A 25,374-nucleotide genomic window follows, 5' to 3' on the forward strand; every position below is an offset into this window, starting at 1 on the left:
ATTAGATTCCGGTGCTACCCCTTGGAAACAATTGGTTAACAAAAGGGAGAAAAAGGATAGACAGGGGTTTATATAGCACTCATACTTACTTATGTGGGTATGAAGTTAGTTAAAAAAAACTATACTTTAATTATTTGTTTAAAAGATATGGGGTAACAACCCCTACCGTTACACACAAACCACTACCTAATATCATGAAACTAAACTAAACTAAAAACAAGCCAACAGTCACTTCTCTGTTTCCTGGCCGATAGCAGGAAACGTCGGCATCAGGTGGCTGAAGTGACTGACCGGCAATATACAAAATATTTAGAGCAAACGCGTTTCGGCTATGACCTAGCCTTTCTCAATGCTATATTTTGTTGACAGTTAGTGAACCCGAGGCTGCCGGGTGAGCGGACTTTTAAACCCATTCTCGGACCGAGAATTAGCCAATTGGGTGAGTCTTTGAGAAGACGCCTTCTTAGTATCCAATGGTTACGCTGGGTGAGAGACGCCTACACACCTGATTGGACTATATGGCTGAGAAGTGTATTGGGTATGTCACGCATGCGTGTTACTCCACTAATAGCCTCTATAGAGGATCACTTGTATGACAACTGCTATATTTCCAAACAATATATATCTATGTTAATTAAACAAGTAAGTATCGTCTTCCAACGTAACCCATTCAAAACCTAAACTTAAACAATATTATACTCACACGATTCCAGTATAGCGATTATTATGTGCCCAAGCTTAAATAGTGCTATACCGTTATAAAGTTTTTACAGCACTAATAACAGCCACAATACTAATATTAGCCATATGTTAAACCAAATAATGCTAACCACTGTACATTAAAAGCTTTATTCTGATGATAAAGAATTATCACATAAGTATCTGGCCAAACTAAAGTATATTGGGTTACACACTTGGTTATAATAATTCCCACAAAAAATAATAATATTTCTTGGAATTTATGTGGGTATGATCCAATTTATAACCTCCATATATAGCGATAGTAATTGGTGTGAAAAGTGAGTTCTTAGGCTTAATCCTCACTAGTTTATCACCAAATGTCTGCTTAATAATGTACAGGTGACGCAATGGTATTACGTCTAAGGCTACAATATTGGTTTTTAATTCCGCTATTAATGGCATTAATATGATACTTGGGTAACCACAGACTTAGAATCCTACGGAAAATATCTTTTAATAATTATTGATTATTTACATTGTGGTTCTAAAAGAAAAAGTTTACTTAGATATATATTTTCTTTCTGGGTCCCAATCTGTACACACATAGTATTGACCAGATATCCTAGATCTTGAGGATCCTGGTCAGGCATATATTATGCACAGACTGGGACCAGCAAGCAGTGCTATAACGTTCCATACAAAAAGTGATCTCTTGCTGCTATACATCTCATCAGATATATACCCAGTAAAGGTTAAAAAACAAAAAATAGTGGATAGATTTGGAAGCACCTGTAATATCAAACAACATATAAATTGTCAAAGTACAAATGTTATCTACTGTATATCCTGTAGCTGCAATTTATATTACATAGGAATGACAACAAGGAGTATGTGTACACGTATAACTGAACACCTAAGTAATATTAGAACAGCTCAAAGAGATGTAGACAAATCTAAACAAATTACCAGTGTCGTTAGGCATTTCTTACAATGTCATAATGGGAAACCTAATGCCCTAAAATGTTGGGGTCTAGAGAAATTGAAGCCCGGAATAAGAGGAGGCAACACTGAGGATAAATTGTTACAGTTGGAAACCAAATGGGTTTTCAATTTAAATACCGTCATGCCTCATGGTATGAATGAATACAACAATTACTGGGTATATATCTGATGAGATGTATAGCAGCAAGAGATCACTTTTTGTATGGAACGTTATAGCACTGCTTGCTGGTCCCAGTAATGTAAATAAGTAATGTAAATAATCAATAATTATTAAAAGATATTTTCCGTAGGATTCTAAGTCTGTGGTTACCCAAGTATCATATTAATGCCATTAATAGCGGAATTAAAAAACAATATTGTAGCCTTAGACGTAATACCATTGCGTCACCTGTACATTATTAAGCAGACATTTGGTGATAAACTAGTGAGGATTAAGCCTAAGAACTCACTTTTCACACCAATTACTATCGCTATATATGGAGGTTATAAATTGGATCATACCCACATAAATTCCAAGAAAACAGAATTTATGTTTACCTGATAAATTACTTTCTCCAACGGTGTGTCCGGTCCACGGCGTCATCCTTACTTGTGGGATATTCTCTTCCCCAACAGGAAATGGCAAAGAGCCCAGCAAAGCTGGTCACATGATCCCTCCTAGGCTCCGCCTACCCCAGTCATTCGACCGACGTTAAGGAGGAATATTTGCATAGGAGAAACCATATGTTACCGTGGTGACTGTAGTTAAAGAAAATAAATTATCAGACCTGATTAAAAAAACCAGGGCGGGCCGTGGACCGGACACACCGTTGGAGAAAGTAATTTATCAGGTAAACATAAATTCTGTTTTCTCCAACATAGGTGTGTCCTGTCCACGGCGTCATCCTTACTTGTGGGAACCAATACCAAAGCTTTAGGACACGGATGAAGGGAGGGAGCAAATCAGGTCACCTAAATGGAAGGCACCACGGCTTGCAAAACCTTTCTCCCAAAAATAGCCTCAGAAGAAGCAAAAGTATCAAATTTGTAAAATTTAGAAAAAGTGTGCAGTGAAGACCAAGTCGCTGCCTTACATATCTGATCAACAGAAGCCTCGTTCTTGAAGGCCCATGTGGAAGCCACAGCCCTAGTGGAGTGAGCTGTGATTCTTTCAGGAGGCTGCCGTCCGGCAGTCTCATAAGCCAATCGGATAATGCTTTTAATCCAGAAGGAGAGAGAGGTAGAAGTTGCTTTTTGACCTCTCCGTTTACCAGAATAAACAACAAACAAAGACAAAGTTTGTCTGAAATCCTTAGTAGCTGCTAAGTAAAATTTGAGAGCACGAACTACATCCAAGTTGTGCAACAAACGTTCCTTCTTTGAAACTGGATTAGGACACAAAGAAGGCACAACTATCTCCTGGTTAATGTTTTTGTTAGAAACAACTTTTGGAAGAAAACCAGGTTTAGTACGCAAAACCACCTTATCTGCATGGAACACCAGATAAGGAGAAGAACACTGCAGAGCAGATAATTCTGAAACTCTTCTTAGCAGAAGAAATTGCAACCAAAAACAAAACTTTCCAAGATAATAACTTAATATCAACGGAATGTAAGGGTTCAAACGGAACCCCCTGAAGAACTGAAAGAACTAGGTTGAGACTCCAAGGAGGAGTCCAAATTTTGTAAACAGGCTTGATTCTAACCAGAGCCTGAACAAAGGCTAGAACATCTGGCACAGCTGCCAGCTTTTTGTGAAGTAACACAGACAAGGCAGAAATCTGTCCCATCAAGGAACTTGCAGATAATCCTTTTTCCAATCCTTCTCGAAGGAAGGATAGACTCTTAGGAATCTTAACCTTGTCCCAAGGGAATCCTGCAGATTCACACCAACAGATATACCAAATTATGTGGTAATTTTTCTGGTTACAGGCTTTCAGGCCTGAACAAGAGTATTAATAACAGAATCTGAGAACCCTCGCTTTGATAAGATCAAGCGTTCAATCTCCAAGCAGTCAGCTGGAGTGGGTCGAACGGACCTAGAACAAGAAGGTCTCGTCTCAAAGGTAGCTTCCATAGTGGAGCCGATGACATATTCACCAGATCTGCATACCAAGTCCTGCGTGGCCACGCAGGAGCTATCAAAATCACCGACGCCCTCTCCTGATTGATCCTGGCTACCAGCCTGGGGATGAGAGGAAACGGCGGGAACACATAAGCTAGTTTGAAGGTCCAAGGTGCTACTAGTGCATCCACTAGAGCCGCCTTGGGATCCCTGGATCTGTACCCGTAGTAAGGAACTCTGAAGTTCTGACGAGAGGCCATCAGATCCATGTCTGGAATGCCCCACGGTTGAGTGACTTGGGCAAAGATTTCCGGATGGAGTTCCCACTCCCCCGGATGCAATGTCTGACGACTCAGAAAATCCGCTTCCCAATTTTCCACTCCTGGGATGTGGATAGCAGACAGGTGGCAGGAGTGAGACTCCGCCCATAGAATGATTTTGGTCACTTCTTCCATCGCTAGGGAACTCCTTGTTCCCCCCTGATGGTTGATGTATGAACTTGGCCCTCGCTAGCTGAGGCCAAGCTTTGAGAGCATTGAATATCGCTCTCAGTTCCAGAATATTTATCGGTAGAAGAGATTCTACCCGAGACCAAAGACCCTGAGCTTTCAGGGATCCCCAGACCGCGCCCCAGCCCATCAGACTGGCGTCGGTCGTGACAATGACCCACTCTGGTCTGCGGAAGGTCATCCCTTGTGACAGGTTGTCCAGGGACAGCCACCAACGGAATGAGTCTCTGGTCCTCTGATTTTCTTGTATCTTCGGAGACAAGTCTGAATAGTCCCCATTCCACTGACTGAGCATGAACAGTTGTAATGGTCTTAGATGAATGCGCACAAAAGGAACTATGTCCATTGCCGCTACCATCAAACCTATCACTTCCATGCACTGCGCTATGGAAGGAAGAGGAACGGAATGAAGTATCCGACAAGAGTCTAGAAGTTTTGTTTTTCTGGCTTCTGTCAGAAAAATCCTCATTTCTAAGGAGTCTATTATAGTTCCCAAGAAGGGAACCCTCGTTGACGGAGATAGAGAACTCTTTTCCACGTTCACTTTCCATCCGTGAGATCTGAGAAAGGCCAGGACAATGTCCGTGTGAGCCTTTACTTGAGGAAGGGACGACGCTCGAATCAGAATGTCGTCCAAGTAAGGTACTACAGCAATGCCCCTTGGTCTTAGCACCGCCAGAAGGGACCCTAGTACCTATGAGAAAATCCTAGGAGCAGTGGCTAATCCGAAAGAAAACGCCACGAACTGGAAATGCTTGTCCAGGAATGCAAACCTTAGGAACCGATGATGTTCCTTGTGGATAGGAATATGTAGATACGCATCCTTGAAATCCACCTTGGTCATGAATTGACCTTCCTGGATGGAAGGAAGAAGTGTTCGAATGGTTTCCATCTTGAACGATGGAACCTTGAGAAACTTGTTCAAGATCTTGAGATCTAAGATTGGTCTGAACGTTCCCTCTTTTTTGGGAACTATGAACAGATTGGAGTAGAACCCCATCCCTTGTTCTCCTAATGGAACAGGATGAATCACTCCCATTTTTAGCAGGTCTTCTACCCAATGTAAGAATGCCTGTCTTCTTATGTGGTCTGAAGACAACTGAGACCTGTGGAACCTCCCCCTTGGAGGAAGCCCCTTGAACTCCAGAGAATAACCTTGGGAGACTATTTCTAGCGCCCAAGGATCCAGAACATCTCTTGCCCAAGCCTGAGCGAAGAGAGAGAGTCTGCCCCCCACCAGATCCGGTCCCGGATCGGGGGCCCGCATTTCATGCTGTCTTGGTAGCAGTGGCAGGTTTCCTGGCCTGCTTTCCTTTGTTCCAGCCTTGCATAGGTCTCCAGGCTGGATTGGCTTGAGAAGAATTACCTTCCTGCTTAGAGGACGTAGCCCTTGGGGCTGATCCGTTTCTGCGAAAGGGACGAAACTTAGGTTTATTTTTGGTCTTGAAAAGACCTATCCTGAGGAAGGGCGTGGCCCTTGCCCCCAGTGATATCAGAGATAATCTCTTTCAAGTCAGGGCCAAAGAGTGTTTTCCCCTTGAAAGGAATGTCAAGCAATTTGTTCTTGGAAGACGCATCCGCTGCCCAAGATTTTAACCAAAGCGCTCTGCGCCACAATAGCAAACCCAGAATTTTTTCGCCGCTAACCTAGCCAATTGCAAGGTGGCGTCTAGGGTGAAAGAATTAGCCAATTTAAGAGCACGAATTCTGTCCATAATCTCCTCATAAGAAGAAGAATTACTAATAATCGCCTTTCCTAGCTCATCAAACTAGAAACACGCGGCTGCAGTGACAGGGACAATGCATGCAATTGGTTGTAGAAGGGAACCTTGCTGAACAAACATCTTTAGCAGACCTTCTAATTTTTTATCCATAGGATCTTGGAAAGCACAACTATCTTCTATGGGTATAGTGGCGCGCTTGTGTAGAGTAGAAACCGCCCCCTCGACCTTGGGGACTGTCTGCCATCAGTCCTTTCTGGGGTCGACTATAAGAAAACAATTTTATAAATATGGGGGGAGGTACTAAAGGTATACCGGGCCTGTCCCATTCTTTACTAACAATGTACGCCACCCGCTTGGATATAGGAAAAGCTTCGGGGGGCCCCGGGGCCTCTAAGAACTTTTCCATTTTACATAGTGGTTCTGGAATGACCAGATAATCACAATCATCCAAATTGGATAACACCTCCTTAAGCAGAGCGCGGAGATGTTCCAACTTAAATTTAAAAGTAATCACATCAGGTTCAGCCTGTTGAGAAATGTTTCCTGAATCTGAAATTTCTCCCTCAGACAAAACCTCCCTGGCCCCCTCAGACTGGTGTAGGGGCCCTTCAGAAACCATATCATCAGCGTTCTCATGCTCTACAGAATTTTCTAAAACAGAGCAGTCGCGCTTTCGCTGATAAGTGGGCATATTGGCTAAAATGTTTTTGATAGAATTATCCATTACAGCCGTTAAATGTTGCATAGTAAGGAGTATTGGCGCACTAGATGTACTAGGGGCCTCCTGTATGGGCAAGACTGGTGTAGACGAAGGAGGGGATGATGCAGTACCATGCTTACTCCCCTCACTTGAGGAATTATCTTGGGCATCATTTTTACTAAAATTTTTTATGACATAAAATACATATAGTTAAATGAGAAGGAACCTTGGTTTCCCCACAGTCAGAACACAATCTATCTGGTAGTTCAGACATGTTAAACAGGCATAAACTTGATAACAAAGCACAAAAAACGTTTTAAAATAAAACCGTTACTGTCACTTTAAATTTTAAACTAAACACACTTTATTACTGCAATTGCGAAAAAGTATGAAGGAATTGTTCAAAATTCACCAAAATTTCACCACAGTGTCTTAAAGCCTTAAAAGTATTGCACACCAAATTTGGAAGCTTTAACCCTTAAAATAACGGAACCGGAGCCGTTTTTATATTTAACCCCTTTACAGTCCCTGGAATCTGCTTTGCTGAGACCCAACCAAGCCCAAAGGGGAATACGATACCAAATGATGCCTTCAGAAAGACTTTTCTATGTATCAGAGCTCCACACACATGCAGCTGCATGCCATGCTGTCCTCAAAAACAAGTGCGCCATACCGGCGCGAAAATGAGGCTCTGACTATGATTAGGGAAAGCCCCTAAAGAATAAGGTGTCTAAAACAGTGCCTGCCGATATAATCATATCAAAATACCCAGAATAAATGATTCCTCAAGGCTAAATATGTGTTAATAATGAATCGATTTAGCCCAGAAAAAGTCTACAGTCTTAATAAGCCCTTGTGAAGCCCTTATTTACTATCTTAATAAACATGGCTTACCGGATCCCATAGGGAAAATGACAGCTTCCAGCATTACATCGTCTTGTTAGAATGTGTCATACCTCAAGCAGTAAGAGACTGCACACTGTTCCCCCAACTGAAGTTAATTGCTCTCAACAGTCCTGTGTGGAACAGCCATGGATTTTAGTTACGGTGCTAAAATCATTTTCCTCATACAAACAGAAATCTTCATCTCTTTTCTGTTTCTGAGTAAATAGTACATACCAGCACTATTTTAAAATAACAAACTCTTGATTGAATAATAAAAACTACAGTTAAACACTAAAAAACTCTAAGCCATCTCCGTGGAGATGTTGCCTGTACAACGGCAAAGAGAATGACTGGGGTAGGCGGAGCCTAGGAGGGATCATGTGACCAGCTTTGCTGGGCTCTTTGCCATTTCCTGTTGGGGAAGAGAATATCCCACAAGTAAGGATGACGCCGTGGACCGGACACACCTATGTTGGAGAAATATTATTATTTTTTGTGGGAATTATTATAACCAAGTGTGTAACCCAATATACTTTAGTTTGGCCAGATACTTATGTGATAATTCTTTATCATCAGAATAAAGCTTTTAATGTACAGTGGTTAGCATTATTTGGTTTAACATATGGCTAATATTAGTATTGTGGCTGTTATTAGTGCTGTAAAAACTTTATAACGGTATAGCACTATTTAAGCTTGGGCACATAATAATCGCTATACTGGAATCGTGTGAGTATAATATTGTTTAAGTTTAGGTTTTGAATGGGTTACGTTGGAAGACGATACTTACTTGTTTAATTAACATAGATATATATTGTTTGGAAATATAGCAGTTGTCATACAAGTGATCCTCTATAGAGGCTATTAGTGGAGTAACACGCATGCGTGACATACCCAATACACTTCTCAGCCATATAGTCCAATCAGGTGTGTAGGCGTCTCTCACCCAGCGTAACCATTGGATACTAAGAAGGCGTCTTCTCAAAGACTCACCCAATTGGCTAATTCTCGGTCCGAGAATGGGTTTAAAAGTCCGCTCACCCGGCAGCCTCGGGTTCACTAACTGTCAGCAAAATATAGCATTGAGAAAGGCTAGGTCATAGCCGAAACACGTTTGCTCTAAATATTTTGTATATTGCCGGTCAGTCACTTCAGCCACCTGATGCCGACGTTTCCTGCTATCGGCCAGGAAACAGAGAAGTGACTGTTGGCTTGTTTTTAGTTTAGTTTAGTTTCATGATATTAGGTAGTGGTTTGTGTGTAACGGTAGGGGTTGTTACCCCATATCTTTTAAACAAATAATTAAAGTATAGTTTTTTTTTAACTAACTTCATACCCACATAAGTAAGTATGAGTGCTATATAAACCCCTGTCTATCCTTTTTCTCCCTTTTGTTAACCAATTTTTAAGAACATGCAATTTTAAACAACTTTCAATTTACTTTTATTATAAAATATGCTTCATGTTCTTGTTATCCCGTTGCAACATCATTGCACTTCTGGCAGCTAGATGAACACATCTAGATAGCCAATCACAAGAGACAAAATGTGTGCAGGCACCAATCAGCAGCTAGCTCCCACTAGTGTAGGATATGTGTGTATTCATTTTTAACAACAGAGAGAGAATGAAACACATTTGAAAATATAAATGATTTTAAAAGCATCTTTAAATTACCTGCTTTAGCTGATTCTTGCAAGTTTAATTTTGACTTTCCTATCCCTTTTTATTTGTTCTTTGGATAGTTTAGCTAACATTTATTAATAACAGAAAATGTTAAAAATATTGCAAAGTATTACACTACCCCCATCTGGCTACTTAATGCCACCCAACTGGCAACATTTTCTGGAGGAGATCACTGCATAATGAAGCCATCACTACCTTTCCCTGCTTCAGTATATGGCAAGACACTAATAAAACGCTACTCGTAATGAAGAATTCAAAGAAACCAGAGAATAATATGCATTCTTTTAAATTTTAAAGGGACATGAAACCCACACATTTTCTTTCATTATTTAGGTAGAACATGCAATTTTAAACAACTTTCCAATGATCAAATGTGCTTCATTCTCTTGGTATTATTTGTTGAAGGAGCAGCAATGCACTACTGGATTCGAACTGAACACATGAGTGAACCAATGACAATCGGTATATATATGCAGCAACCAATCAGCAGCTAGAAACTAGGTTCTTTGCTGCTCCTGGGCTTTCCTAGATTAACCTTTCAGCAAAGTATAACAAGAGAAGGAAGCAAATTAAATAATAGAAGTAAATTGGAAAGTTGTTTAAAATTGCATGCTCTGTCTAAATCACGAAAGAAAAAAACAGAATTTATGCTTACCTGATAAATTACTTTCTCTTGCGGTGTATCCAGTCCACGGCTTCATCCTTTACTTGTGGGATATTCTCATTCCCTACAGGAAGTGGCAAAGAGAGCACACAGCAGAGCTGTCCATATAGCTCGCCCTCTAGCTCCGCCCCCCAGTCATTCGACCGAAGGTTAGGAGAAAAAGGAGAAACCATAAGGTGCAGTGGTGACTGTAGTTTAAACAAAAAAAATATTTACCTGACTTAATTGCCAGGGCGGGCCGTGGACTGGATACACCGCAAGAGAAAGTAATTTATCAGGTAAGCATAAATTCTGTTTTCTCTTGCAAGGTGTATCCAGTCCACGGCTTCATCCTTTACTTGTGGGATACCAATACCAAAGCTTTAGGACACGGATGAAGGGAGGGAACAAGACAGGTACCTTAAACGAAAGGCACCACTGCTTTGCAAAACCTTTCTCCCAAAAATAGCCTCCGAAGAAGCAAAAGTATCGAATTTGTAAAACTTGGCAAAAGTATGAAGTGAAGACCAAGTCGCTGCCTTACAAATCTGTTAAACAGAAGCCTCATTCTTGAAAGCCCAAGTGGAAGCCACAGCTCTGGTAGAATGAGCAGTAATTCGTTCAGGAGGCTGCTGGCCAGCAGTCTCGTAAGCCAACCTGATGATGCTTTTCAGCCAGAAGGAAAGAGAGGTAGCAGTCGCTTTCTGACCTCTCCTCTTACCAGAATAAACGACAAACAAGGATGATGTTTGTCTGAAGTCTTTAGTTGCTTGTAAATAGAATTTTAAAGCACGAACCACATCAAGATTGTGTAGCAGGCGTTCCTTCTTTGACGATGGGTTAGGACACAGAGAAGGAACTATTATTTCCTGGTTAATGTTCTTGTTAGAAACAACCTTAGGAAGAAAACCAGGTTTGGTACGCAACACAACCTTATCTGCGTGAAACACCAGGTAAGGTGAATCACACTGTAAAGCAGAAAATTCTGAAACTCTTCGAGCAGAAGATATAGCTACCAAAAACAAAACTTTTCAAGATAATAACTTGATATCTATGGAATGTAAAGGTTCAAACGGAACCCCTTGAAGAACTGAAAGAACTAGATTAAGACTCCATGGCGGAGCCACAGGTTTATAAACAGGCTTGATTCTGACTAGAGCCTGAGCAAACGCTTGAACGTCTGGTACCTCTGCCAGACGCTTGTGTAAGAGAATAGACAGAGCAGATATCTGTCCCTTTAAGGAACTAGCTGACAATCCTTTCTCCAATCCTTCTTGGAGAAACGATAATATTCTGGGAATCCTAATCTTACTCCATGAGTAACCCTTGGATTCACACCAACAAAGATATTTTCGCCATATCTTATGGTAGATTTTCCTGGTGACAGGTTTTCTAGCCTGTATCAGAGTATCTATAACTGACTCAGAGAAACCACGCTTTGATAGAATTAAGCGTTCAATCTCCAAGCAGTCAGACGCAGAGAAACTAGATTTGGATGCTTGAATGGACCCTGTATTAGAAGGTCCTGCCACAGTGGCAGTGTCCATGGTGGAACAGATGACATGTCCACTAGGTCTGCATACTGTGGCCACGCAGGCGCTATCAGAATCACCGAAGCCTTCTCCTGCTTGATTCTGGCGACCAGACGAGGGGGAAGGGGAAACGGTGGAAAGACATAAGCCAGATTGAAGGACCAAGGCGCTGCTAGAGCATCTATCAATACCGCCTTGGGGTCCCTGTACCTGTATCCGTAGAGAGGAAATTTGGAGTTCTGATGGGACGCCATCAGATCCAACTCTGGAGTGCCCCATAGCTGAGTCAGCTGAGCAAAAACCTCCGGGTGGAGTTCCCACTCCCCCGGGTGAAAAGTCTGAAGACTTAGAAAATCCGCTTCCCAGTTGTCCACTCCTGGGATGTGAATTGCTGAGAGATGGCAGGAGTGATCCTCCGCCCACCTGATTATTTTGGATACTTCCTTCATCGCTAAGGAACTCTTCGTTCCCCCCTGATGATTGAAGTAAGCTACAGTCGTGATGTTGTCCGACTGAAATCTGATGAATTTGGCCGCAGCTAGTTGAGGCCATGCCTGAAGCGCATTGAATATCTCTCTCAGTTCCAAAATGTTTATCGGGAGAAAAGATTCTTCCCGAGACCATAGGCCCTGAGCTTTCAGGGAGTCCCAGACTGCACCCCAGCCTAACAGGTTGGCATCGGTCGTTACAATGATCCATTCTGGTCTGCGGAAACATGTTCCCTGAGACAGATGATCCTGAGACAACCACCAGAGAAGAGAGTCTCTGGTCCAATTGTATCTGAGGAGACAAGTCTGCGTAATCCCCATTCCACTGTTTGAGCATGCACAGTTGCAGTGGTCTGAGATGTATTCGAGCAAAAGGAACTATGTCCATTGCCGCTAACATTAACCCGATTGCCTCCATGCACTGAGCTATAGATGGCTGAGGAATGGAATCAAGTACTCGGCAAGTAGTTAAAAGCTTTAACTTTCTGACCTCCGTCAGAAATATTTTCATTTCTACCGAATCTATTAGCGTTCCCAGGAAGGGAACCCTTGTGACCGGGGACAGAGAACTCTTTTCGATGTTCACCTTCCACCCGTGAGACCTTAGAAAGGCCAGTACAATCTCCGTGTGAGCCTTGGCTCTGGGAAAAGACGACGCCTGAATTAGGATGTCGTCTAGATAAGGCGCTACTGCTATGCCCTGCGGTCTTAGCACCGCCAGAAGGGAACCTAGCACCTTTGTGAAAATTCTGGGAGCAGTGGCCAAACCGAAGGGAAGAGCCACGAACTGGTAACGCTTGTCCAGAAAAGCGAACATGAGAAACTGGTGATCTTTGTGGATAGGGATATGTAGGTACGCATCCTTTAAATCCACGGTAGTCATATATTGACCTTCCTGGATCATTGGTAAGATCGTTCGAATGGTCTCCATCTTGAATGATGGGACTCTGAGGAATTTGTTTAGAATTTTTAGATCCAGGATTGGTCTGAAAGTTCCTTCTTTTTTGGGAACCACAAACAGGTTTGAGTAAAAGCCCGTTCCTTGTTCCCACAGAGTGGCCCTGCTGTCAGAGCCGGCAAAGAGAATGACTGGGGGGCGGAGCTAGAGGGGGAGCTATATGGACAGCTCTGCTGTGTGCTCTCTTTGCCACTTCCTGTAGGGAATGAGAATATCCCACAAGTAAAGGATGAAGCCGTGGACTGGATACACCTTGCAAGAGAAATTTGGGTTTCATGTCCCTTTAAGTCTCCACTGAATTTATAGTCACTAAAATGTTAAAACAGTGGTTTTCTATATCTTATCTTCTCTGCTGAGTGAAGCCTTGTATTGCGAGAATTGTAAAGTCCACATTTTTAGAGATAAATTTGCTTAAAAGGGGTTGATAATTAACAAAAGTATATTACAAAGTTTTCTTTACTACGCATAATTTAGCATTTTATATTATAATCTTTAAAAGTTATGGTAAACTTTAAAATCTTGAATCTAAGCGATATTTTACACTTCTAATGAAGATGTACTGTAACTTACTTTTTATTCTAGCCATGTCATTCTAATACTGACCACTTCAAAACTCTTACTTTTTTAAACTGTTCTCTAAATCGGTGCTCTATCTACAAAAAAAAGTTCAGTACGGCTAGAGTTTGTAAGTGAGCGGCCGGGGCACGGGGTATTAGAACGGCAAGGCTAGATTAAAAAGTAAGTACTTAGTAGCAGACAGCCAAATCAGTACTGAAACATAGCAGCAGAGGTAATAGGAGTAGAATGTTGATCTGTAAAGGGAAGCAGAAGACGAGTCACTGCGACCGAATTTACATTCTTCATTATGCTCTGAAGCGCCTTCCACTAAAGAAATCAAGCACATCATGCATCAACCACCTCCAATGGAGGCAAAGTTTAAAACTGAGGTATGGGTGAGGTGGAAGGGGTTTTATAGGCTTTTGAGGTTTGGGAAACTTTGCTTCCTCATGGTAGGAATGTATATCCCATCGTAACAGCTTGTGGACTCTCACCACCTATATAAAAGAAAAGTAAGTTACAGTGCATCTTTTTTAGAAGTGATCAATTAAAGTCCTTATAAAATATTGCTTAGATTCCCAACTTGATATTAAAAAGTAAAGTTTATCGTCATTTTAATGCAACAGCCGGCACCTAGCTTGCTCTCTTGCATGCATGGATGACTCACAAGAAGGATTATGTGCTGTCCGCTAGAAAAAGTTGTAGTTTTATAACACTAGAAAGTATATTACTCAGCATTATGCCATTCAATCATTTTTCATTGTGGTTAATATTATAAAATATAGTGTTTATATTAAACCCAAGAAAAATGAGCTTCCAGCTTCACACTCACAAGATCATGTGTATGTATCTGCTAGAACATGTGTTTCTAAGGAGAGACCATAATTATTTAAATAGTTTAACTTTAACCCCACTTGTTTCCAGACAAGTCTACTTCCATACTTTTAAGGAAGGTTATAATAATGGTACTTGTGGGTGTAAAGTCTGGTTCAGTGCAGTCTCTCAACACTGACCTCTGCATTTCCTAAGAATTACATGAATTTGTTTAGGGCATTTAGATGCAATCAAACAGAAATAAAAGCTGGAAAAGGAAAATCGAAGATAGAATTTAAGGGGCATAACATTCAATTTTTAAGTGCCAATGGTAAATATCAAATTGTGCACTACGTTGTAAACAAATCTGAATACATGTTTAAAATAAATAACTACCATCTTGTTTGCAAAATGTGCAGTACTTTATTTCAGAGCAACCCGCTTAGGGTGGCCACCTGTCTGGGAATGATCCGGACAGATCGAGTTTCTATTTGTGAGTCCTTGTTTGAAGCCAAGTCAGCCCAGGACATGCTAATGTCTGTGATCGGTGGTAAACATTAGCATTGTGCATTTGCAACATACTGATTATTCCTACAGTTATTTCTATTTTGCATGTGTGTGTGTGTGTGAGAAAAAGTGTGTGTGAGAGTGAGTGAGTCTTTGTGTGTGTATGTGTGAGAGCGTGTGCGAGAGAGAGTGTGAGAGCGTGTGAGAGCGTCTGTGTGTATGTGTGAGAGCGCACGAGCGAGAAAGAGCATTTGTGTGAGTGAGTGTGTGTGCGCGAGTGAGATAGTCTGTGTGTGTGAGTTAGAGACAGTGTGTGTGTAAGAGAGAGAGAGAGAGAGAGAGAGAGTGTGTAGGTGAGAGAGCGTGTGTCTGAGAGAGCGTCTTTGAATGTGTGTGTGTGTGTATGAGCGAGAGAGAGAGAGAGAGAGAGTAAGAGTCTCTTTCGAGTGTGTATGTATGTGTGAGAGGGAGAGTGAGAGAGTGTGAGAGAGAGTAAGTGAGAGTGTGCATGTGTATGTATGTGTGTGTGTGTGAGAGAGAGAGAGTCTGAGTGTGTGTGAGAGAGAGTGAGAGAGAGTGTGTATGTGTGTGAGAGAGAGAGATAGTGTGTGTGTGTGTGTGTGAGAGTGAGAGAGAGAGAGATAGAGTGTGTGTGTGCGTATGTGTGTGTGTGTGTGTGTGTGTGTGTGTGTGTGTAAGAGTGAGTGTATGTATGTGTGCGAGAGAGTGTGAGTGTGTGTATGAGAGAGAGAGAGTGTGAGTGTGTGTGTGAAAGAGTGAGTGTATGTATGTGTGTGAGAGTGTGAGTGTGTGTATGAGAGAGAGTGAGAGAGTGTGTGTGTGAGAGAGTGTGTGTGTGTGTGAGTGAGTGTGTGAGAGTGTGAGAGAGTGTGTGTGAGTGTGTGTGTGTGAAAGAGTGAGTGAGTGTATGTGTACATAATAATGTAGTATCTAATTTTTTACACTCATCTGCCTCCTGCCAGTAACTTATGTACCTGAAGAACACAAGGCAACGCCAGTTCTGGGAATCCAATAACATGGGCTTGTGTGTGCAGATATTCCAGTATCTGGTCATAGATTTGGTCAATGACTCCATCCTGTAAACAAAGAAAAAAGGAACAGTTATGCATCACAGACCACGTCATGTCATGTAAATGCCATCATGAGCATACTAACCAAAATAAGGACAGATACAGAAAAATACAAACTGAGCAACAACACTCACAGTAAATGTACAAAACGGAGAGAAAGCCGCCATCCTCTTCTCACATTTCCTCATAAAGAGGAGGTCCATTCTCATTGTTAGTACCTCTTAAGAGGTTTTTAAATAAAGTACACATTCATAGTAATTTCCTCATTGCACATGATGCAAATAGGCTATTTTGGAGATACTATATGTTGGCTGCCATTCTGAAACTCCTCATTTGAAAGACAGGATTGTTTCTTATGAATGAGTTTTATCTACACTGTTTTCAAAGCATTTCTATTGATGGTGTAAGCCTAAAGGCACCTTTGTACAAACCATCTTTTTTATACTTCTGCCGTCATAAATAATACACAAATTATCATTAAAGTAATGTATGTTGTCCCAATCTGGCTACTTCATAATGTCACCCAGCTGGCAACGTTTGCTCTTAAAAAAAAAAAAACACAAAAAAAGACACATTTTAATTTTATTTTATTTCTTTAACATTGTAAGCTCACAATTTTATCTAAATCTTGAGTTTAAAACCAACAAACCAATTACCAAAACCTTGCCTCAGTCTAGAGAACGCCTCAACAAATCCAGGCGCCAGGAGCCACTGTTTCTGGCTTCAAAATGAATGGGCTGGGTCCTAGATTTTGAACACCTTTGTTGAGCTCTGATCTAGATGCTGAATTATATAATTCTTTTAATTTTAATTTATTTTCCTATGGATTTTGCTTTTAATAAACATCTACATTTTACTTTTACTCATAAAACAAACAAAAAAACTGTACTATGATGTTCTATCATACATATGAAAGGGCAGCATTTAAGGGATTATGATACCCAAAAATTTTCTTATCATTCAAAGCATAACATTTTTAAAAAAATTCCAACTTACTTATATTATCAAATGTGCTTCGTTCTCATGTTCTTTGTTGAAGAGATACCTAGGTAGGCATCTGGAGCACTACATGACAGGAAATAGTGCTGAGATCTAGTGCTCTTGCAAATGGATAACATTCTTGCAAAATTGCTGCAATATAGTGCTCCAGACACAAACGCACCTGAGCTTTACATCCCTGCTTTTCAACCAAAGATACCAAACGAATAAAGCAAATTAGAAAGTTGTTTAAAACTGCATGCGTTATCTGAAACATGAAAGAAAAATTTGGGGTTTCATGTCTCTCTAAACATTAAAGTATTTTGCCTCAAAACAAGTAAAAACGATTAAAGAATTTAGTAACGTACCAACATCACTTGTGTATTTTGTACTAATGCTCAGTTAGCAGGAAGTGTCTATCAGCCAATAAACAATAACATAAACCGCCTATCAGTCATGGACCATTAGAAGGAAGTAAACAACAATTTATTTCAATTTAAAACTTTTAATTTTAAAAAAAGCCTTTGCTTGACATTTTTTCATGCAAATAAATAAATAAACACATTAAGAGACTGCTCTTATGAATGACATAAAATTTGTGAGCACAGTGTCCTCTTAAAGGTGCAGTTTACTCTTAAATTTTCTTCACTTTAATTTGTTCCCGATAATCCATTTGACCTACTTTATATCAGTAATTAAAATGGCCAAATAACCTGAGCTGAAATTTTCTATAATTAAAGTAATGGTAAACTCTCAATTTTTTTAAATCATACAAAGAGAAGCGCACTCACAGGAACGAACAGTCAGCTCAATAACATTGTTAGCCTGTTCTATGGCGTGCAGCTTCTTTTTAGCCCAGTAATGCTTTTCACAGAGTAGAACTTTCCTGTAGAATATCAGTCTGATCTTGACTTTAAAATCAGATCCGAAATGTTAGTGATTTTTTAAATGGCGTTTAACGCATCAGTTGTAATGAAGATGCCCTATAACTTACTTTTTAATATAGATATGAAATTCAAATACCTTGCACTACGCTGCCTACTTCAAAAGTCAATTTTTCTGTGAGCTAACGGTTTGAATTCCTGTCCAATCAGCGCTCTCCCCATATGGCACTTTTGTTGTAGCGCTGATTGGAGAACAATTAGCATTAGCAAGGAAAGATAGTACAGTAGTCATCATATTAGTAATGGACCGTAGGCTCATACGAGAAAACGTTCAAGTTCTTATGGGTCTGTAGTCCACTTAAATAGAGACAGGAAACAAGGCAAAGTACAACACAAAATGGATACAGAATAGAGAAAGTTAATACTGCAGATTTATCCGGTTTCGTTAGCAAAACTTTTCCACTTGAGAATAAACTAATAAACAAATAACTAACAAACAAAAATATAGTCATCAGCAGAAAACTATTGATGGGTTCAAATATTTTATATACTAAATTAAACCTAAAGAAACAACTTATCATACATTTTATATTCTGCTGCTGGTATAACAAGTTATTGGAAACCAATTTAACAGTAGACTGTCCCTTCAAGGAGAAGAACTGGGCCAAGTTGATTCTAAAGTACTAATCCTTAAGAAACTGGTTTTATGGTTTAGTATTTTCACTTCTTAAGCAGACAAATACTTTACCCTGAAGACTTTCTCTTGCAGGTTGGTGTTGGATAGCTTCAGGATCACAGCAAAGTTAATGGGCTTCACACTAATCCGACCTGGCTTCTTGTTAAAATTCACCATTTGAAAAATCTGCAAGGAAAAAAAATAATATTTATCCGAATCCTCAGATGCTTTATTAAAAATATAAAACAAATCCAAAAATAATTTCTTAGCCACATTATTAAGGAACAGCATTTGTTTTAGATTAGTACTAGACCCAGTCTTTGAAAAGCCAGTGATTATTTAAAAAAACAAAAAAAGGTGAAGTGTTACGTTTAAGTCAAAATATTCAAACTAAGCTCTTTTCAGCTATACAGAAACATTGTTAAAGGGACATTATACACTAGATTTTTCTTTGCATAAATGTTTTGTAGATGATCCGTTTATATAGCCTATACAGCTTGTATTTTATTATATAGGTTTTGCTCATTTTTAAATAACATTGCACTGATTTTCAGACTCCTAACCAAGCCCCAAAGTTTTATGAGAATACTGATCTATACCTACCCAGCTTGCTCCTGTTTGTGTAAAGAGTATTTTCATACGCAGAGGAAGGGGGGGGGGGGGTCTGAATATTTCCCACTTGCAGTGGGTGTTCTAGCTCAGTGATTTTTTACCTTTTTATTTTGCCGTGGCACACTTTTTTACATAAAAAAAAATCCTGTGGCACACCACCATCCCAAAATTTAAAAAAAATCACACATTGTAGCCTAATACAGCATATATATATATACACATACACACAAACACACACATACTGTATGTATTGTGCTGTTATGCCATGCCTCCTACAAACTACCCCTGCACTGGGAGTAAAAAACAAGCACACTGTTGTCAGTCTGCCGTGGCACACCTGAGGATCTCTCACGGCACACTGGTTGAAAAACACTGTTCTAGCTAATCCTTTTAACAAAGCTAAACTGGGAGTTTCTAAGTAAGTTTTTAAACTATTTTAAACTAGATTTTTATATCAGTATCTGTGCATATTATTCTTTATTGCAGTGTCTATTACATGCAGTTATATGAAAATTGGTTTATACTGTCCCATTAAAATCACAATGACCAAGGTTTTCTTAAAATCAATCATATTCAAAATGAACAGGTTCCCCTGTCAATTTGCAGTCGCTGACATTTCTCAAAAATATGAACTGGGCAGAAAGCCCGGTGCACCCATCAGAGAATGTAATGGATGTTACCCTTAAAACAATAAGGTGTTCATATATACAGATAAAGGGAATGGGAATCAGATTACAATTAGCAGGCATCGGACAATTGATGACATTTGCGTTTGTGTCAGTATGCAGTTCTTGTCCCAAACATCTGCATGAACACATGACATATAATTATGATTGCATAGGTCTGCTAATAGGAAGCATATTCTGCGACTTTCCCAGCAACATGTAGCTAAAATCAGGGGAGGTACATATGCTCAAATTATGCAAAGTAGCATTTATTTGGAAGTTGGTGCGGTGAAAGAAAGTGTCAGAAAACTCAACTAAGAATGAGCAATGCTTAAAGGGACATTCCGATCCATTTTTAAATGCACAAAGATGAATTACATCTTTAAATAGAAACATATTTGCAATATACATGTATTATTACTGTTTTAGTGTTAACAAACTTCTCTGCATGTGAAGTATAGCTAGATATCCTCAGTGAACCAGCATTTTAAATGCTGCAGCTGCTCAAAACACCAGTGGGGCTTGTATCATGTCAGCAATTAAATTGAATCATTACCAGATGGTACAAGCACCTTAATCTCTCTGAGCAAGTGCTGTGCTTAAAATGCTGGTGCACGGTGCATACTTAAAACTTTTGAAACAGCTATATCTTTTATTAGAAGCATTTTTGCTTAAACATGTATAGTACAAAAAAAGCTATTCCAAACTGAAATGCATCCATGCAGATTTTAATTTTGGCTGGAATGTCCCTTTAACAGCTCATTATCTCAGAGCCTGTCTGCTTAAAGTAGTAGTATTTATTGGATGAGAACACCACACTTTGGAGATATTTCCTGCAGGATATATATGATCCCAAACAAAAGCATAGAATGGCTTTAAATATTTTAACAAACTAACAACAGATGTTTTGTCAGACACTTCTCTGAACATCTGAAACAGCAGACATTTTTGGTTCAGCACCTGGGTAGAGCTTGCCGATTGGTTTGCTACATTTAGCCACCAATCACTAAGCGTTACCCAGGTGCTGAACCAAAAATGGTCCAGCTCTTAAGCTTATATTTCTGCTTTTTCAAATAAAGATAACACAAGAACAAAGGAAAATTGATAATAGGAGTAAATTAGAATGTTGCTTAAAATTGTCAGCTCTATCTGAATCATGAAAGAAAAAAATTAGGTTTAGTATCCCTTTAAGACTCTTCAGTCAAATTCTTAAGTACAGCAGGAGCTTTTTGGTACACCAGTCTAAATAAGAGACACATAAAAAGTCTGCTTCAACACACATCCTCTTAGGTGCTTCTGAAATAAATTTCCACTGTGAAATCAATCATTTAATTAGAAAATGGGTCTTATAAAACCATTAGTGAAGGGAATCTTTAAACCTTCTGTCTGGTCGCAAAAGGGCAGAGTCAATGCACAGACTGTATAATCTCAGGTGTCTGAAGTAGATTAACTCATTTGTGATATTTCAAAAGGACAAAAGAAATTGAACCGACAGGACAACTCATTTTAGTTGCTCTCTTTTATAATGACATGACTTATTTAAACCTCACCTGTTTTCAAATAAAGTTTTACCCATATTAAACTGTTCCCACAAAGCTACCTTGGCCTATAATATTCTGAAGTGTTCTGTTTGAAATAAACTTCTCTGATAAATGCTTCTGTCTTGAAACATTTCAAGTGACAGTAAATCATTCTTATTTATGCACAGAATATATAAGCAATTGAGGGGACAGTAATTGTCATATTGCTGAGCAGTGCGTGAAGCTTATGTATGCTGGTTAATTTAAATTAAAAAAAAACACTTGTGTAATGTTAGACAGGTTGTACATGTAACGCTCGACAGCCACTGAAGCGGAGATTTCCTCAATGCACAGACAAAGTAGAATTCTATTCATTATAGTCTGTGCATCTCATACTACAGTCATATTACAGAAGGCCACATGTAATAAACAAACAGAACTAGACAACGCTTTATCATCATAACCATGGTTATCTAAACTAGCTTGTCAGGAAGCAGTGTACATTTCAGCAGACAACTCGCTGCAGACACTAGTTTCTGACTTTTGCAGGAATAATAATCAAACAGTGCATGGCTGTCAGGGTGGCAACTTCATTTTTTTGCGTGCCTACACTTTAATACTACTAATGTAAGAGAAAGAACTGCTGCACTCTACGGTGTACACAATATACTGTGCAATATACTGTGCACAGCTAATACTTTTACAACCAGTGATGTTCAGAGTTCTCTCCTAAGAAACCACGTGGGCACGGCAGTCGTCATGGACGACATCTTAGTGTATGGGTCTACATTGGAGGAACATGATCAGCGATTGAGTTGTGTGCTGCAGGCTATCAGAGAGTCCGGGCTGAAGCTAAACAAAGAAATGCCATTTTAGGAAAGCTGAGTTATGTTACTTTGGGCATATCATCAATGGGGATGGCATCAAGGCAGACACCGAGAAAATTTGTGCTATTGAACAGATGAAAAGTCCTTCTGATGTACATGAGCTGAGACAAATATTGGGCCTTGTAAATTATGTGGGCAGGTTCCTTCCAGATTTATCCACATTACTACACCCTATAACAGAGTTGCTAAAGAAAGATGTTGCCTGGGTCTGGGGACCTTCACAGGAAGAATCTTTTATGCAGGTCAAGTCCCTGCTGGGGTCTGCCCCAATGTTGGGGTTCTACGACCCTTCCAAAAAGACTGTAGTTAGTGCTGATGCGAGCAGTTATGGATTAGGGTCCGTCCTCCTGCAGCTGAATGAAAACAAACTACAGCCCATCACCTACTGTTCACGCACACTGACGGCTGCCAAGTTAAAATACGCTCAAATTGAGAAAGAGTGCATGGCCGCAGTTTGGGCCTGTGAGCGCTTTCAGCGTTACCTAGTGGGTTTAGAGAAATTTAGATTGGAGACTGATCATAAACCGCTAGTCCCTCTAATCAACTCCTATGATATTGACAAAACACCCCTAAGATGCCAGAGACTTCTAATGAGGCTGCTCAGGTTCAGCGTTCAGGCAGTGCATGTGCCGGGGAAACAACTGGTTGTGGCGCATACACTGTCCAGGCTCCCGCTGGCTGCTGCTAAGGAGTCTTCAACGGAATTGGATGTGAAAGTGTATGTAGATTCAGTTCTGGCCTCTAAGTCAATTTCTTCAGGGAAACTAGAAAAAATAAAGAGAGAGACATATTTAGATACAGACCTTCAAGAAGTTATAAAGTACATAAAAGAAGGTTGGCCCGAGAGTCGGGCAGCCTGGATGTCTTTAAGTTCTTACCAGTCAGAGAGGTCACAACTCACGGAGCTGGATGGCTTGGTGCTGTTCCAGGACCACATTGTTATTCCTGTCAGCATGAGGCAGGAGATGTTAAACAGGATTCACGATGGCCACTTAGGCATTACAAAGTGCAGAGAAAGGACAGCTACGGCTGTATGGTGGCCTGGGATCAGTTCTGACATTGCAAGTCATGTGTCTAAATGTGCCTTTTGCCGGAAACGCCGGCCTACTCAGAGAAGGGAGCCCTTGATTTCTACTCCGTTGCCTGCAGGCCCGTGGCAGAAAATAGCTGCTGATTTGTGCGAACTGCACGGGAAAAAGTTCCTAGTCGTGATTGACTACTATTCCAGGTATTTGGAAATTGCACCTTTGAATGAAATCACAAGTCAAGCCGTTATCACTCGTCTCAAGAGCTTGTTCGCCCGGTGGGGCATACCAATGGAGTTGGTGAGTGATAACGAAATGCAGTTCGCTTCAACAGAGTTCAGTTCTTTCAGTAGAGAATATGATTTTATACATTCCACGTCAAGTCCACATTACCTGCAGGCTAATGGAATGGCTGAAAGGGCAGTTCAAACAACAAAATTCATTTTGAAGCAATCTGAGCTGTACCTGGCCCTTTTGTTCTATAGGGCAACTCCCATTCAAGCCACGGGGTTTAGCCCGGCACAGCTGATGCTAGGACGCCAGATTCGCACCAACTTACCCTCTATGGGTGTCTTCCAGCCAACTAGCTCTATTCCTCGGGACAAAGTCCTTAGGAGGGATGAAGAGGCAAAAAGGGGCTATTGATTCTTCTACGACAGGAGACATTCTGTGAGGCCCTTGCAGGAGCTGAATGCGGGGCAAAGTGTCAGAATTAAACTGGACGATGAGAAAAAATGGAAGACGCCTGCTACAGTAATTGGACGCTCTCCAGAACCAAGGTCTTATGTAGTCCTTACTGATGGAGGGACAGTTACACGCCGTAATCGAAAACATCTTCAGCCTGTACCTGAGAGTTTGGAACTGGATGCCTCAGTACCACCGCCGGTGGGATCCCCTCAGCAAGATCACAGCGGGGATATGTCTTTGCCTCCAGCAGACTCTCAATCACCTTCTTCTGTATCAGAGGACAGTTCATGTAGAGTTACATCAAGCGGAAGAGTGGTGAAACTTCCAGCCCGATATCGGGATTAACTTTAGTTAGAACAGTGACCGGAAGTATGGGCAGAATAATCCCATGGTCACTGTGGACTAGGGTAGTGTACGCCGATGTTCAAGTCAGGATGTAATTCATGTTGTTTATATTTTCTGTAACTTGTTATTAGTTATATACTATACAAAACTGTTGTTGTATACCTTGTTATTTGTTATATTCAAATGGAGAAAAAAAAATGTATGCTTCGTCATTTGAAAAGGGGGAAGATGTGATGAGAGTGGGAAGTGACGTCACCAGATTGGGGGCGGGGCTTAGGTCCGTTTGTTTGTGTCGCAGTTACTTAGTGAAATCAATGCTACCAGATGTGTGTTTCCATGCTCTACAATAAAATAGAGTTGTACCATCTTTGCTGTGTCCTGCATCTCATGACACTTATCTTTGAAAATTATTTAAAAAAATAATTGCCAGCAATTTTTTATGCAAACTATTTTACTTAATTAGCTCTTTTAGGATATGCACAGATCTAAACATGTTTTATGACACTCTAACTCTAAATTTTAGCTATAAAATGTTTAATACATGTCAAAAATACAATTTAAGACTTTCTTTTTTTATCCCAAATATTGTACTTTGTTTTCTGACAGTGTACCTTTAAACCCAATATTTAATCCTCCATAAATGTATTATTTTGAAACATACTATACATTAAAGGGACAGTCTACACCTTGGTCATCTTGAAGTCTTACCTTAGATTAAGCTGCAAATAGCCTCCTTTATCTTTTCTATATCATGCAGCAGGAATGGTCAAAAAAAGTTATTTTAAAATTAATATTGTTTCTGGCTACTTTTAAATGGCTGGTCAGCTCACTGATAACATCACAATCTGGGCTGCATATGACATCCAATCACAAAAGGCTCACTAGTTGGATTCAACAGACTGTCAATGCTGAGTTCCTAGATGCAGCCCAGATCGTGATGTCATAAGTGGGCTGAGCTTGCCGCCATTTCAAAGTGACCAAAAACAAAATTCATTTTAAAATAACAGTTTTTTTTTACTGTTCCTGCTGCATGATATAGAAAAGTGTGCAGGAAGTTATTTGCAATTTAATCTAAGGTAAAAACTAAGATAACTAAGGTGTAGACTGTCCCTTTAAATATTTTTTCCCTGTGCTTATATATAGGGGCAGCATCTAAACATTATTAATTTTTTCATGAAAGAATGTTAAGGTATTTTTTTATTAATTTAAAATGAAATTAATATGACTGTATCAGTTGTCAACTTCCTACTATTCGTGATCGGATGATAGACACGTCCCTAC

The 25,374-nt window shown here is 40.1% G+C and overlaps 1 protein-coding gene across 1 annotated transcript in view; it reads right to left on the reverse strand.

Annotated features, from left to right (window-relative positions):
• NOC2L (NOC2 like nucleolar associated transcriptional repressor) overlaps window positions 1-25,374 on the reverse strand; it is a 274,391-nt gene that overhangs the window by 126,083 nt on the left and 122,934 nt on the right. Inside the window, exons 13-14 of the mRNA XM_053690456.1 lie at window positions 18,425-18,538; window positions 15,719-15,820 (exon numbers count right to left, since the gene is read on the reverse strand). Coding sequence (XP_053546431.1) covers window positions 15,719-15,820; window positions 18,425-18,538 — 216 coding nt within the window. The remainder of the gene's footprint in view (window positions 1-15,718; window positions 15,821-18,424; window positions 18,539-25,374) is intronic.

Source organism: Bombina bombina, chromosome 8 (assembly GCF_027579735.1).
Source record: "Bombina bombina isolate aBomBom1 chromosome 8, aBomBom1.pri, whole genome shotgun sequence".
NCBI lineage: Eukaryota > Metazoa > Chordata > Amphibia > Anura > Bombinatoridae > Bombina > Bombina bombina.